General features: G+C 45.0%; 1 protein-coding gene across 1 annotated transcript; it reads left to right on the plus strand.

Annotated features, from left to right (window-relative positions):
- The first annotated feature begins 1,452 nt into the window (after positions 1–1,452).
- On the plus strand, positions 1,453–15,801 carry LOC306791302 (E3 ubiquitin-protein ligase MYLIP-A-like). Its single transcript, XM_079287953.1, has 7 exons — positions 1,453–1,629; positions 2,483–2,673; positions 10,598–10,783; positions 11,785–11,982; positions 12,146–12,310; positions 12,880–13,285; positions 14,284–15,801. Exons 1-7 carry the CDS (start codon positions 1,543–1,545, stop codon positions 14,476–14,478), a joined length of 1,428 nt encoding a protein of 475 aa, XP_079144079.1. The 5' UTR covers positions 1,453–1,542; the 3' UTR covers positions 14,479–15,801.
- The last annotated feature ends 728 nt before the right edge of the window (positions 15,802–16,529 follow it).

The raw sequence follows: 16,529 nt of genomic DNA on the forward strand, positions 1-16,529 counted from the left end.
GATTATAAATCAGTAGCAGATATCAGAACACCTTCGCAGTTACCGGTACACATGTTAGTTTGGTTACATCTCATATTACATTAGGGGTGATCAACAATATCAGATGCAAACGACTGTAACCTTAGACACTTGTGCTATGGATTGATGAAAACATTTGGTATGTATTCTCTCCTCCATGGACCAATCAAAGTTGCTTAGACTCTCACACTTAAATAGCAATTAAGGGGCTAATATGAAAAAAGCCAACCTATTACATATAAATACAAGACTGCCTTACAGCATGATCAGCACTTTTTCTTTGAAGCGATTGTGTTCGGGAGCGCCTTCTGGGTCCTCTTGTATCCGAGTCACTGATGCTGTGTCAGAAATGCAGTGGTGGGAGAGCACGCAAAATATGGAGGCACGCTGCATCTCCCCTAAAAGATCCCCTGGCAGACAGACACGGGGCTTGGCTGAACACCATGCCTCCCTGGTGTATGGACGAGAGTGTGACTGCAGTGTCTCCTGGACGAGGCTGTCTCCAACAGTAAAAAAAAATCACAACGCTTTGTTCATGAATAATATATCATAAAAGAGTGGGTATTGTGTATGAGAGGAGGCTGAACAAACGTTTAACGATTGAATAGCTCTCTCTATAAAACCACGAGACGCCAAGACAGGAACCAAAAACAAAGCAGTATTTCAGATCAGCGGTTGGACCAACGTGGTGAGAGGCCAAACAGCTTTCACCACAATCTTATTTATTGTTTATTTATTGATTATTCATTACTCTTCATATCAGTTTCTCTCAGACCTTTACTCGTCACCTTGATAAAGTAGCTTCAATTAAAAAGTGTACACTGTCATTTTAGCAAAGGTGTCATCTATTGAAGGACACAAAACGGTGTTACACAAGCAGGAATACTGTGGGGAAAAAGTGGAACTGCATTAGAAACACAACGCCTGTTATGAATATCTTTCCAACTTTACCGAACTATGAAAAATGAATCACAGCTTTGGACCGCAGCTGCAGACTAGCGAGGCGGGCTATCTTTTTTTCCCCGTTATCACAGCTATTTCTGGACTGCATTCCCATACATTATTCACACAAACCGAGGTGGGAACCCGTATACAAGCCATTTAAATCAAGGCATGCTGAAGTTCGCTAAAATGTCTAATTCATTAGCAGCAGGTGAGTTAAAAAGCCACTTTACCTACAAGCAACAGGCGAGCCGGACGAGGGCGCAGTGGACTCCTCACACTTCCAGGCACGTGGGAGGCGAGCTCGAGCCAGAGCAGCGTGCGGATGTAACGCGACTTCTGATTGGTTCGACTCCTGCAGCGAGGCTGTCAAACGGGCCACGGTTGGACAGCTGTAAAGTAGGCGGAGCCGTGCATGGCATTTCATTGATATAGCCTACAGCTGGTGGCTACAGATTCGCCACAAGGACTGGAAGGGCTATGAAAGTGACGACGGATTGATGTAGGGGGGGTTTACAGAAGGCTCGAGAAGTGTTTTTTATTATTTTAAAAGAGTGGCACACCAAAGATTTCACAGCCAAAATGCTCTGCCACGTTACTCGGCCGGATTCTGTGGTGATGGAAGTGGAAGTTGATGCGAAGGCAAACGGTGAAGACTGTCTGAATAAGGTAGGCTGTGCTGGAATACACATCACGTTTGGTCATCATCGTACCTTTTTTGTTTGTTTTTGTAAGCACCGTGCCATGACCAGGCAGTGCAGCAGTGCTCTAATTATCTCTCGAAACTTTAGATTTTCCATTTTCCACAAACTTCAGCTCGATCGCTTATTAGTGACTCCTGGTAAATAAGAGTGCGGAATTGAAGCCAGTTTAGGCATAAACAGGAATACTTTAATAGGATGCAATCGCTGCTCGAGTTAATATCCGCTGTGTAACGTTACTTATGCTGTTAACAAAACTAGCGATGCATCTGCTTTGGTGTTGCACACAAGGGACTGCGGAAACAAAATGTTCTTCTGCGCGCAACGTGCAGGAAAGAAAAAACACATCTATTCGTAACAATGAAACCTTAAAATGTCGATATATGAGCGAAACGTATGACTTAAAATAACTGCATGAAAGTTTTGATACATCTGCGTTAAACCGGTCGCCTCTACCTGCATGGCCCGAGTTGGTCGGAGGCGTGTGTCTTTGTCAGGGTTACTTGAGTTCATTCTTCTGCAACCACTCAACGTTCTCGCTCCACTCAAACCGAAACTTCCGTCTGAACTCTTCTTGTTCAGATATTTAACTCGTTTCCCTCCGAAGTGGAGATGAAAGAAAAAAACACACATCGCACACTGCCCCGTTCATGGGCAGTCTCAAGTTGTTGTTGTTTTTTTCCTGCTAATGAAGTGTAACGCTACTTCAAATGCATGGCATGTCCCTAACTTGTGTGTATGAATGAGTTTGATCTCAGCCTCCGGGGCCCCCGGCAGACGTTCATCAGCAGTTATGACTCCTATCCTTCATCTCTTTCCAGGTTTGCAGAAAGTTGGGCATAATTGAGGCGGACTACTTTGGGCTGCAGTTCACAGGCAGCAAAGGGGAGAACCTGTGGCTGAATCTGAGGAACCGCATCTGCCAGCAGATGGATAACGTGACGCCCTGTCGACTGAGGCTGCGGGTCAAGTTCTTCGTGGAGCCCCATCTCATTCTGCAGGAACAGACGAGGTACGTTTACCAACTCGCGTGCTTGCATAGACACTGTGCAAATTAGCCTCTTGAAACTCACCATGTTTGTCTATATGGGTATAGAAATATATAATTAACCATGTCCTTTGGTCTCCAAGCACCTGCGAATTAGCTCATCGCCTCCTCTGAAAGAGCTCAGTAAGAATTAGCTCTGGTCTGTGGTTTTTGTTAACAAATACTTTCATGACTGATTGACATGCAATGATGAGCTCATGCTGGAAATAAGTCACCGTTGGTGAAAATCCCAGCTCATAATCTGATCACTTTGTTTACAATACGCTAGAACGCCCTCTAGTAACCTCTTCTCCGAGCCCTTCCGGGGTTACTAAAGGTCGTTTTGGTGGAGCGCCAGGCAGGAAATGTGATCCAGCCGCCCCGGGGCTCTGTGTCGCTCTGTACCGGCCCCGAGGGACCCTCTGAGCGACAGCCAGGACCTCTGTCACTGCCCCCATTCAACTCCAACTTTTGTTTTTGTATTTTTTTTGTTTCAATTGTTTGTGGCCATTTGTGTCTGAACAAAAGCATGCTGCTATATTATTTTCTTTTCTTTGCAGATGCTGTTTGGAAACTGCGTGTTGGTTGTTTTCCTCCATAAGTTTTTGTTTTCATAGAAATGGGTCACAGATTGAAGCAGATTTTCATAGTGATACTTGTAATAGTTTTTGAAAGCTACATATTTTCCTTTTAGACACATAATAGCCAGGCGAAAAGCTGCCATAGCAGATAACACATTGGTTAGTTTCATGAAAGAAAAAGCAAAGTAACAAGCCTTGTCAAGTCAAGTTCTGACTCTGTATTCCCCCGTTTCGTTTTAAGTTATAAATAGCAATCACAGTCCTCAGAACCTGTCCAAACACTTGTTCTACACACAGTGTCTGGTGTGATACCGTGCCACGGGTGTTTCCATACTGCAGGGCTGGAACCATGATGTGGAGGGAGGGCAGACTGTTTGGTCTCTTTTTAATCTCCGGCACGCTGCTCTTGCCCTCTCGCTCTCTCCCTCGAACGCAGCATGCTGCGAGAACTGTTAATTAAACTGACGTGTATCTGCCTTGGCCAGGATTTGCTCGGCATTCCAGTACGCTCTCAGTCGCGCCCCAGTTCACCCACTGCCCCATCTTCAGCTGTTTCCCCACTCCCGTTTACCTCCATTCACTGCACTCAAATACAAGTATATCAACTTTATTCTCTTGCTGTCTGATATAAACTGTCCCATTTCGCATGTCCTCCCTGTTCATCCCGCTCACCCGACCCACACTTTGCCCCATATTTGGCAACCCTTTGCAACAAAAAGTGAAAGGCAGCGGGGGGGGGGGAGAGTGAGCTTGAAAGACACTTTGCTGCCTGCGCTCTGACCTCTACTAGATTAGCAGGGGTTATCAGCAGATGGCTGGGGTCGGGTGAGGGTTATGGGCTTGTAAACAAAAGAAAATAGGTGAGTTTAAGATGTGAGATCGCCAGCAAGGATATGTGGGGTTGCTGCTAATAGATACTCCCATATGATGGCACAAGCCAACATGCTGTCAAGTTAGGTGTTTCATTTTGGCGCAGCCGTCATGCCATCCATTTGCTCATGTGATATCATTTAAGTGGTGCTTAAGCCAACACTGGCATCAATTTTAGAGATGAGGTCACGGTGTTGACGGTGCACAGCAGTGGCATTTTGGGGGAGCAACATAGGTCTGGGAAACTGCTCTGCCCCATTTCTAAAAGGGTCATACAATTATACATTGCATTTCTGTGAATTTTTCTAAACTTTCATTTAAAATGTCGACCTCGACCTGCAGGGAATCTGTTCATAATGTGAGTAAATTAGCGCGTTTCACTCACTTCTTGTGCTGTCACCTTTGACCTACTTTAGGCTGCCAAAGTCCGCACTCAACTTGTCCCGACTGCAGGCACTCGTCGTCGTAGCAAACTCATTGTACATTTTCGTTACAACATGCCAATAGAAAAATGTCCCATTCTTGTCGACAGAAATGTCAGTGTGCCTCACGCCGTGTTTGTTTCAGAAGCTGAAACCCAACATGAGACCGTGGACACACCCACTTTATAACCACACAGCGTGTTTCATTAGTTCCCCAAGTGCATGTGAGCTGGAGTAAATATTGTCAGCAGCTCACGGACAAAGCAAAAGGGACTGTATGGTGCCACGACTCTCAGTTGAGCTGAGGGGTGAGTGTCTTTTTCAACGCCCTTCTTATAGGCCTTATTACGTCACCTGCACGGGACTGGCTGCGCACAGAGCTGCTTGTATAAGCTGCTGTGTACTCTGCTGCCGTGTAAAAAGCCGAGCCGGTCACTTGCACGATCTTGCTCGCATGCAGCTGACTATTTGGACACTTGTGTTACTTAATTGTTCCTCTTTTTGTGGGGCCCACCTGTGCTAAAAGTGTACTGTACAGAATCAAACTCATTTTAAACCAATTTCCTAAAATCTGTAATGGCTATATGTAAACTTTTTCGGTACTACTGCGCAGTGCCAAAGTGCAGGTACATCTATTTGAGTTGCACGGCTTAAGCTTTGTTCATGCGCTCACGTGGCGTTGTCCTCCACAGAGAGAGCGTGAGTTACCAGCATGCACAAAGGCATTTATGCTTGTGTTCTTTGTTTCAGCATTCTCAGACATGCCAGAGGGCATACAAACAAACAAAACGTGTCGTTTGAAGAAGGCATGAACCGCCCTCCACCACGCCAATGAGGGATCTCGTATTATTGTAAACAATTTGATTTGCAGTGATGTCATTTTTCTGCCGCACGCACCTCACATTTTATAAAGCTAGTGTTTCCCTGCTTGCTGTGCCAGTGAGACACTCTTTGTAAATGTGTAAAATTGGCCATTAGCTTCTATTTTTGGCAGCTGATCAAAGACTGAAAACGGGGCCATACAAACCTTCCAGTGGTTTGAGATAGAGTTGCACTGAAACATTCTTTTTGGCGTAATCATTTTTATTCTGTGCCAGTGGAAAACAAAAGCAGTTCTCTAAAATATATTTGCTCAGAAACAACAAGTTCGCCTTTTGTCTGTGCTTCCATGATGCATCAACAGAAGGAAACGGCACTTTTCATTGGTTAAGGGACCACTGGCCCAAGGGCCTCAACAACAGCCTGTGTTATCTGCATCATTAAACACCACTGCTCGGGGGGTGTTTCTGGTTTAAACATGTGAATGTTTCCCTTCATTAGCCCTCGTATTTAGCATTCTGATCAGGCAAACGTTTGGTGTCCTGAAAGGGCACAGCTGTTAGTACAGGCTTTATCAGAGGTCCTGATTGTTAATCTGTTTACCTCCTCTGGTGTTAAGTTTATCTGTAACGTAAAATAAAACTATAAATATCTCGTCTTTAAATCCAACTTTAAGGACACTGCTGTCATTGCTCTCACCTGACTGTGTTCCTCCCTTCTTACATAATTCCAGGCAGTTCAAACACATTCAGGCCACAGGCACAGGAGACTAAATCTGCAGCGGTGAATGCCCGTGTTAACCGTTGCGACAGCCGATCGATCTGTGCAGGGTGTTTCCCTGCCTTTCCCCCAGTGCACGGTGGCATAGGTTCCAACCCTATGTAGCGTTCGTAGCGTGGATCAACTGGGAAACGATTTTACAATAAAAGGCATGACTTTGCATAGCTGTACCAACATTTACACGAAGCAGCATTGATAAATCGCAGACGCCCTGCAATTCTTGTGCAGCCGGACTTAATAATCTGCGTGATTCAGCTTTGTTTTACAGCAAATAAATTGCAGTTTTAGCATAAGTTAGTTCACCCATTAAAACTGAGACGAGGGCATTATCTCTCTATGCATTTTCAACTGCACGCTCTGCCAAAAACAATTTGAGGTAATTTATTCAGGTCACGCAGAAGTTGCAATGTTTAGCTCACTGTGGGAGGCTACGGAGACGATCAAGCCGAAGATCACACGAGATGCCTGTGGGTCTTCAAGTGTTTAAAAGCACGACCCAAATAATTTATCAGCGCGCTCCATCGTCGGTCGCTCTTAGCTCTGAGAGTTTATTTCCTCCTGTGTTTGTTGAGCACTCGAGTAACCCAGCCCCGATTTGTCTCGTTTGAAGTCATAACATTAGCCCGTATCCAAGAACGACAGAATTGTTTTATTTCTTTGGCGCCTGAACTTAGGATTGATGCTGAGCTTTAATCAGTGTTTTACCATCCAGTACAGAGCACCCGCCTGTAACACAAGGCATTTAGCATACAAACGGCTTCTTTGTTTTATTGCTTCTCAACTCAGCACAGAGCGAAGGCCCGTGTGTTTTACATCTAGTGCATGACATTTTATTGTTTGGCAACTTTCTGGTTATAACTTGGATAAGTGTTTCAGTCTGACTTCATTCAACCCACTCCTTTGGGGAAAAGAGCAGGGTTTACCATAGTTCATTGACCGCTAGTAACCTCCCAGCGCACAGCTCCTGGCAGTGTGTCATTTGACTAGCTTACAAACCGCATTGTCGAGAGCCCAGCCGATGAGCTCCGACACTCTGCTGGTGATTGGCTGGATGAGGTGCAGTCTCTAGGCAGAGGTGTTAGGTTTCAGTTTGTGGGGACGTTTTGTTCTGCTTGGGAAGTGAAGCGGCTGACATTCTGCCAGCTGGGAGAATAGATGGATAGATAGACTTTATTTCAGACTCGGGGTCCATACAGGCAGATACATAAAAAAACAGACACAAATAGACCCTGGGTTGGGGGCAGAAAACATTAAAATGAGACAATGGGTTTATAGATGAAGCAGTTAGCGAGGTCTAAAGAAGGCGGCGGTGATGACTGCAGTGTCCACGGATGACCCATTCATGATGCACGTGCAAATGTGTCTGAATAGTAATGTGCGTTAGTCGCTGACATGGTGACTCAAACGGGCTGAAGCACACAGAGGAGAGGCTGAGCTGCTTTGAAGCGGCCGATGCAGCATGGCACCCTCGCGTCCCAACTAGAGACGGATTCCTGCGATTCTGTCCGGCCAAGTCACGCTCGAGGCAGTCACGGTGATTTACACGGTCGTTTGGTTGAGCAATTATCTGTTCTGTCTCTTGTCCCTTGTTCACGGTAAACCTGCAGGGGCTTGTACAGATAAGTCTTATTTTCAGTAGGTCTCAAATGTCGTGCCCACCGAGGACACGTTTGAAAAAGTGTTTTTTTCTTTTCTTTTCGTGCCAACCAATCGGCCTCAAACACCACGCGAGACGATGGATTTATGGGCTGTTGTCTCGCCGATGTCCAAAGCTGGTATTTAGAGCAGATACAGTAGCAGTATAGTGTCACAGGAGCCTCGGTGGGATAAATTGTTACCTTCTGCTGTGTTGTGGATTTCGGTCATGTTTTTGTGGCGTTTGGCAGAGTGCATATCATTCAGCCTTGGGGAAGCCATGCAGGAGCAGCTATCGTCTGAACTGTACGGTAGTTAACCTCTGCTGCAGGGCCTGTTAACCTGTTCTACTGTACGCCTTGTAGTTGTTTGCTTCTAAACGCACACCTGTTTCCACATGCGGGCACCCACAACACACCGAGAATGTAGGAGTTTAATGTCTTGCCCAGCAGCTGGTCGGTTCAGTGAAACATTGCTGAGGTTCAAACCATCGATATTCTGTCAGTCACACGACACCAAACCAACAGGCCGAGACTTGTCCTGAAGGAAGCGCTTCCCCGTATTAAATGACTTGTTGAGCAGCACGCTGACTGATGTCAACCTCTTGTCAATCCCCGCCTGAACTATAGTAACCTCCGCGGCTTGCCCTGTAGTAACCTTTTGTCTGCGCCCTGAGGTAAACTCCGGCCGGCCCTATTGTTTGCATCAGACAGGTAGCTAACTAGCAGCGCTACATCACATGACGCCTGCTGCGCCCTGACACAATAGAGAGCAGTGTTTGTGCGTTGGAGGGAATGGGATGTTTAACACCATATCAAAGCAATGTTTGTTATGCCTGAGGCCAGTCAGCTACGGGGGCTTCGTTGTTATGGTCTGGCGCTATCAGGCGTGGTGTAGAGCGACTCCGTTTCTGTGCCTCGCAGCTGCTTTGCGCTACTGTTGTTACTCCTTGGAGGCGCCGTGAATGTGCGTTGGCTGAGGTGTGCCTCTGTTGTTGCACGCCGACGCAATACACAAGCGAGCCTATTCTGCCAGCCAGTTGTGCGCTGCTCCCTCAAGAGGCTGGTTTTCAGTCCCATAAGAGGCCGGAGGAAACGTCACGTCCAGCTTATTCAGCGTCCCGTGTGGATCCCACGAGACTTCTCGGGAAGATGCATTTTCTTAATAAACGAAACACAATAGGTTTATATAAACTTAATAAAAGGAGGGATGAGCGCTAACTCCTCCGCTCAGTGTCCCTGCTCTAAACCCTCAAATATCCTCAAGTCACGCTGTGACCTGATTTGCACAAATGAAAAATGTCTCTCTCTGCATCATGCTTCAAATAGAACTGTAGCCCGAGGGAGGATTTTTTTTTTTTTTTTTTTTTGGGTGGGGGGCGGAAATGAGCAGTTTCTGGCGCAGTCTGCTTTTAGTCTACTACATCAGGATGCGGTGGGTAAAACAAAATCACCAATTCATTTTTTGACAGATTAAACTGTTCTACTGCTAGAACTTTTCTCGGCACAGGAAGCCGTGCTTTCATTTCTGTCATCGTCAAGTGACTGCTTCTCGGGCTTTCAACCAATACATTGGAAAATATATATTTGAGTAGTAAAGAAATGAATTGGCATATGAAAAATATTTGATTGTAAAAACAAACGGCACTACCCCGACTTTCCTCCTCGCGTTCACTGAATGCCGGAGTCATAACATCTTTCATTAATTGAAAAGGGAATGTAAGGATAGGTCAACAACATGGGCTCGTGACGAGCTGTCAAACGGGTTTGTGGTCACAGAAGTAGGTGACTGGAAGTAGGCCCTTTGCTTGTACAATCTTCTTAAGGCTACGGTGTCGTAGGTAATATCAAGGAAGGATCAGTTTAGGTTACTCTAGTTCAACGCTCTTTGTGATGCAAGGATCGAGTCGGTCAGGGTGTTACTCCTTTTGACGTTTTTGTCTCCCGCTGCGAGAAGGAAAGAATTCCTCACATCTTCTGGTCAAAACAATGGAAAGGACCAGCCGTGGCTTATTTATTTTTTTGAGGATTTAGCTGTTTACGTTGACCACACCAGAACTCTGTGTTCTCATTTAAACATTCAGCCCGAACAATAACAACTGTTTTTGACTTCCATTAATGTTTGAACTATTTTCTCAACTGTCTCATCATAAAACACGCCTCCTTTCAAACAAAAAAATCCCTCAAGTCGGGCAAAACAAGACCAGTGGAGGCTTGTCTTTAAATGGGCATGATTGGACCACATTTTGACACCAAGCCACACAGACAGGATGACGGCCATTGGAATTCACGTTGAGTCCCATTCTTGCATTCAACGTTCATCCTGCTCACGCTTTGGCAAAGGAGATCTGGTACGAGCACAATTGCCCACGGAGTCACCAGGTTAAAAGTCCAAGTACTTCCTCTACTGGAGAAAACCACTCACAACTTCCACTTTTAAGAGCCTCAAGTGAATTCACTCTTAAAGGAAGTTCTAATCGTGTGTTGTGAGGAAGAGAATAAAAAAAAAGGGAAAGTGAGTCATTGTGACTGTTGAACGAATGTCAGTTGCTTTCCCTTCTGCTTCACGCGCACTCAAACAACTGCTGTCCGTGGTGACATTCTAGCCCCGTAATGACCACCTGCTCTTGGCCGTGTGTGCACCAGACGTCCCGACTCCTCAGCGATAACGCATGCAAGTCGGTTGAACAGTGAAAGTGGGCGGTGTTTGTGATCGGGTACACCGTGGTACAGATGACGATTCGTCTTTGTGAAGAGTCTGTCATTACATTAATTAATTTCCCATTTGCTTCCTGTCCGCCAGACACGTCTTCTTCATGCACGTAAAGGAGGACCTCCACAACGGTCACCTACGTATGGGCTCGGAACAAGCGGAAGAGCTGAGCGCACTCCTGGCACAGGCCGAGTTTGGCGACTACAACCAAAACACAGCCAAGTACTGGTACACAGAGCTGTGTGGAGAGGAACCCAGCACTGCAACCATCAACAGGTACAACTCTCTCAAAGCAACCCAACATGGGCCTCAGGAAGAGCAGGAAGTTGAAATGCTCTTAATTGTGAATACATGGCATGCTCAAAAAAAACCTACCCTGACCTGAAACCATCACTTGATCTTAGGGTTTTGGGGTAGTTTCCGCAAGACAACTGGAAGTTGGTCATTAATAACAATAAGTTAACAAGAAGACACAAACAAAGTTTCCCTATAGTGCAAGGATTTGGAGTCCGAGAACATGGACTCTTTCGACAGAAATGCCTGTTTAGGAATAAATGCAGTGTCTCCGTTTTGTGGTTGTAGCCTTTGGAGTGCGCACTGGAACCATTTGATCCTCTCGTGCAGAGTCTAAATTGACACATCATTAAGACCCATGTGCCGGACCTGCTCCAATAAATTATTTTATCCAATTGCTGTATCAAACCAGCAGGCACCGCTGTTCACTGCTACACCTGCACTCGCCTCCAGCATGTATGCAGGTGCATCAATTACCCACATATTTCTGTCTGAACATTTCATAGAATGATACTTAAAAAAATAAAAAATAAATACTTAAAAGATGTTTCAGATTTTTAGAAATACTCAAAGTACAAAAAACAACTTTGTTGCATGAACAAGAGTAAATACAATATATTTTATTTTTACTTCCACCCTTGGCCACCAGGCATTTTCCACCACAGTGGCAATCAGCAGATCTCATTGGATAAAAGAAGTAATCAGCTTTGCTCCCCAAGCGTTGATCCCACAAGTATAGTTGTCTTAAAAGAACCAGTTTAGAGTCAGTGCTTTCTGCCTGACGACGTGTTCGACTTTGACAGCTAAAAACACACTCTGTAGTGTTTAATTTATCCTGCTTATACAATACACTTGTCACAGTGGGTGCTACTGATGAACGATTGTGTGGGTATGACACACCTTGTGTCAGAAAATTGCCATTTCCAATTTAGTGCTAAATAAATATAAACGTTGTTCTCTCCAATACCCTGTCTCGTCTGCAGTATCGTATCCAGACACAAGGCTCTGGAGGGTTTGAGCCAGGGCTCAGTGGAGTATCAGGCCCTGCAGCTGGTCTCCTCTCTGGAGCATTACGGCGTGGAGTGGCACTGGGCTCGCGATGCAAATGGTCAACGGTTGGCCATAGGAGTCGGCCCTGAGGGGATCGCCATTTGCAAGGAGGACTTCAGTTTAGTCAACAGGTACGCTCCACTCGGGCATCTGCAAATAGCTCTCGTGATGGCACGTTTCATGTTGCAGTAGGTGTCGAGGATGCAAATTTGTGGTTTTTGTTGTTTGTTCTTACATCAGACATGTAGTTCCTTTCAACATTTAACAGCCTCTTCTCTGTTTGCCTCATCTCAGAATAAGCTATCCAATCATCCAGATTGCCACCCAGTCGGGGAAGAGTGTGTACTTGACAGTTACCAAGGACACGAGTGACAGCGTGGTGCTTTTGTTCAAGCTGATCAGTAACCGGGCAGCCAGTGGTCTGTACCGAGCCATTACAGAGACCCACGCCTTCTACAGGTGAGAGCTGAAGACACAAAGTCAACAGTACGCTGTTAGTCATTCACAAGTCTGACCTGCTTTAGAACAATCGCTCTATTCACTGAAGCACGCTTGAATGTTCCAGAGCAGTTACTTGTTCACTGGCCTTAACTAACGACTGGTAGATTATAAAAGAGGTGGGGAAACAAACATCCAACATGTGTGAAACATTTGGCTGAGCTATGAAATTGTTGTCAGTCAGTCACAAGGTACAAAAGACAGCCCTGTCCTTTTGTTTCGGGGATGGGTTTCAGCTCAGTCTGCAGATTTTTATTTTATTTTGGCGGGCATGTCTTCGCCCTGCCTGCTCAGAAACTAGCGTTCATCTCACAGTGGTGAATGTGGCATCGGTACAGGATGAATTAGGTGTTGCTTAAATAAACAGTGCAAGGGTGATAATGCATAAACGGGATGTGTCCTCCACAACTGTGAAGAGGTTGTCAGGCAGATGCATACTGCAGATTAGTTTGGAATTGGCAGTTTGTCTGGTCGAATGTTTTGATTTTTCTGACCGTAGCAATCGTGTCTCGTCTTATTTTGATTTCCAGGTGTGACACAGTTACTAATGCGGTGATGATGCAGTACAGCCGAGACTTTAAGGGCCACCTAGCTTCCCTCTTCCTCAACGAAAACATCAACCTGGGCAAGAAGTACGTGTTCGACATCCGACGCACCTCCAAGGAGGTCTACGACCACGCCCGCCGCTCGCTCTACAACTCCGGTGTCGTGGACCTGGGGTCCGGCAGCGACGGACGCTCCTCTCCTTCACGCTCCCCGAGTCGGGACGACGGGATGGACTGTGGCAGCTGCCAGCAGAGCCGAGCCCTGCAGGAGCGGCTGCAGAAGCTCAGAGAGGCTCTGTTGTGCATGCTTTGCTGCGAGGAGGAGATAGATGCCGCGTTCTGCCCCTGCGGACACATGGTGTGTTGCCAGACCTGTGCAAATCAGCTGCAGGTGAGGCTCTTCTTCACACCCGTTCTGTGGAATGCTGATGAGTTTATCGGCCTCATGTGTGGTTAGCATTTTCTTATGTCGTATACTGGGAAGTGAAAATACTGCTGGCATTTGCTAAACTGCAAATGCTGATGTCAACACAAATATTTCTTTGAAAGGCAAGCGCTTAGAATCAAAACTTTGTTTTCTGTTTTTAATTATACTTCATTTTTAACTTGGTCCTTTTTAACAACGTCCAAAGCTTTGCTTGCACTCTGCTGACCTGATTGTCCCCCTTAATCAGCTAAATGTTGCCCCTCCTTGTGGAAGCAGATGGTGGGTGTGAGTGAGTTTGTCTTTTGAAAGGATTATAGCAGCCAGGCAAATCTTACTTCCATTAACTTAACTAGGAAACGTGACCCAGCTAATTGACGCATGAGTCGGTAGGAACTCAAGAAGGCGAGAAGTGAAGTTCCGCTGCTTTCAGCATGATTGTTAAAACCCGTTTTCCAATTCTAGCTATCCATTACACCTTTTTCATGATTGAGCTGGCCTTGCCCGTTACTGGCTATTCGTCACGGTGTCGTTGGGTCTTAAATAACAGACGGATGACCTGAGAGGTGCCTAATTAGTTGCCTTGATTGCAGTCAACATTACTCTTCACAGCTCATTTGATGAGAGAGCCAGTTGCCGTGCCACTGAGCAGTTGTGGTGACACATTCTCTTAGCGTGCACCGTTTTGCTGGCTTTGACACCTCCTTGGTTTTAAGTCACGTGTTTACTGGCAACGTATGCTTTGACCCACTTTATCACTCATTACAAGACTGGTACAAACGTTAACTTGGTGTAATGTGGCCATGAAATTAATGTTCGAGGAGATTCCCTAAGCATGCCAAAATATATTGCCATTGGGTTCACAACTTTAACGCATTAGTTGAACCACTTTGGCTCAAAGCCTAAATTAGCTCAATATTGGAGAATAAACTAATTCAAACACTTTTTCTTTCCTCTACCCTCAGATGTGTCCCGTGTGTCGGTCGGAGGTGGAGCACGTGCAGCACGTCTACCTGCCCACCTGCACCAGCCTGCTGAACCTGACGCTGACCGACAACCACCAACACCGCAGCAGCATCCCCGCGCCCATTCACAGAGAAATGGCCTCTCCTCACAGCTGCTCTACAACAGAGTACGACCACAAGATCTACCATGCATAGAGACGACTTCACCGGACACTCGTCTCAGAAGGAACATTTATCGTCCGTCTGTTTCCTGCCTGGACTCCTTGAACTACCAAACATATAGAAACTCCTGAGTATATTCAAAGATCGACACACCCAAACCCCTGTGTGTGTGTGTGTGTGTGTGTGTGTCCATCGACGTCTGAGTGATTGTTAGTATTGTTGCTGTTGGTTTGCATGTCATTCTGTCCAGATCTTGTTTGCTTTATACAGCCCCTGCCACAAGATTTAGTTTTTAGTTTCGGCTCTCATTGTCTTTAAATTATTGCATCAGTTGACCTGATACAGACTCGACACATTTGTTTTTGAACTTGTGTGTCAGGCTCCTCGCCCCAGAACCTGAACCATATGATGACTGTTGTGTTTTAGAATAGCTAAACACTGTTTTAAAAAAATATTAATTTTAAAGCTTATGTTTTTGATTTGAGAGCTGAGTTTTAGTGTGTAAGAGAGTGAAATGCATTTTTTTCTTTATTAAGAAATATAATTTCATTTCTTCTTTGTCATGTTGTCCACGCCAATAAGGGGGTATAGAGGCTAAGCAGCGCTGCTCTGGGTATAGCACTGCATACTAATAAGATACACCAGGCACTAAGACCACCATGGTCCCATTCTTGTGGTCTCTCAGTTCAATGGGGGTTCTTGAAGGTGTTTTTTTTTTTTGCCCACCAGAACCAGTGAGCTTGAACACGAATGCAGCATCTTGCTGACACTCACACAGCCTCCTTCACCTTGGAACGGGTATTGTTGATTAACTGCCACTTGTCCAAAACAACTAGCCTGATTTCATAGACTGATGCACCTTTCCATTTTTATCTCAATGCCAACAAAGTAAAAAATGATGAGCACAAAATGCTCTTCTACTAGATGCAGTACCACATTATAAACAAAGAGAAATAAGAATGTGTCCAGCAGCAGCTGCTTCCTCTGTAGATTTCTCCTCTGGGGTGTAGTTGATATTTTTAAAGGGTACAAGGAGATCTGTCCGTGCAATACTTGCTTGCTTTTTTGAAAAGCTTTTAATTTTCAAGTTTTATTTAATTTCAAAGACAATATTTAAGTAAAAAACAAAATGACAGTCACTTTACCAAGGAAGTTTTCCACGTGTCTGTAGGGGGTTTTGCCTTAATGTAGCATCAACACCGTGTTTATTATAGACTTTCCACAGACTTTTTTTCTGGTAAGAAAAGGAAGACTTTTATGTCTTTTAATGCTGACTCGATTAAGCTCAGTCACTGCAGGGGAAGGACTTTTATTTTTCACATTTTACAAGTAGTGATTTGTTTCTGTTTTCTGAAGCAAAAGCCACTATTCTCTGTAAAAAACAAATAACTGAATTAAATCCTTTTTTATATATTCTGTTTTTAACAAAAGAGAAAGTATTAATAAAGTTGTTTTTTGAAAAGACTTGATTTTGGGGACATTTTGTGTTGTATGTTATCTGAAAGCAATTGTACTCAACACGCTATTACTTGGAAATGGGAACCAACTAGGCCGGTGGTTCCCAACGCCACGGCTGGGAAGTCATTTTTCTTACTTTCTTTAAGTATTTGACTTTGTCTTGTAAAATTTCATGAAGACTCGGAAGTCTTTCAACTACTACTGCACAATGCTAGCTATCCCCCTCATGACACTTGCACATTCATATCTGTTGCAATATACTGGCAGATAGTAACACCTGGAAATTCCCTCAAATCAAACTTTTCTTCAGCAAGATTTCCAAGATAAACCATCAAATCTGGCCCGAGAGGTTTCAGATGACACATGGTGAGAAGAGAGAGCAAAAGTGGCGCGAACGCCTGCTGTGACTTGAGTCCTCACTTAAACCAGGTGAATCGTACTCTGAAAGGTCAACGTGTCATTTGTTATTGTCAGACTAGGAAAGTGAGCTGATGGTACAAAGAAACTATGTTGACGAGAAAGGACAAGATCCACTGGACTTTAATAAGTCGGCAAATAAGCGTTTAGTGCAGCAGCTATTGATTAGTCGGACTCCACCCATCTCTCTTCTCATGACACTCTGGATG

Source organism: Melanostigma gelatinosum (genome assembly GCF_949748355.1).
Source record: "Melanostigma gelatinosum genome assembly, chromosome: 17".
NCBI classification, from domain to species: Eukaryota; Metazoa; Chordata; class Actinopteri; order Perciformes; family Zoarcidae; genus Melanostigma; species Melanostigma gelatinosum.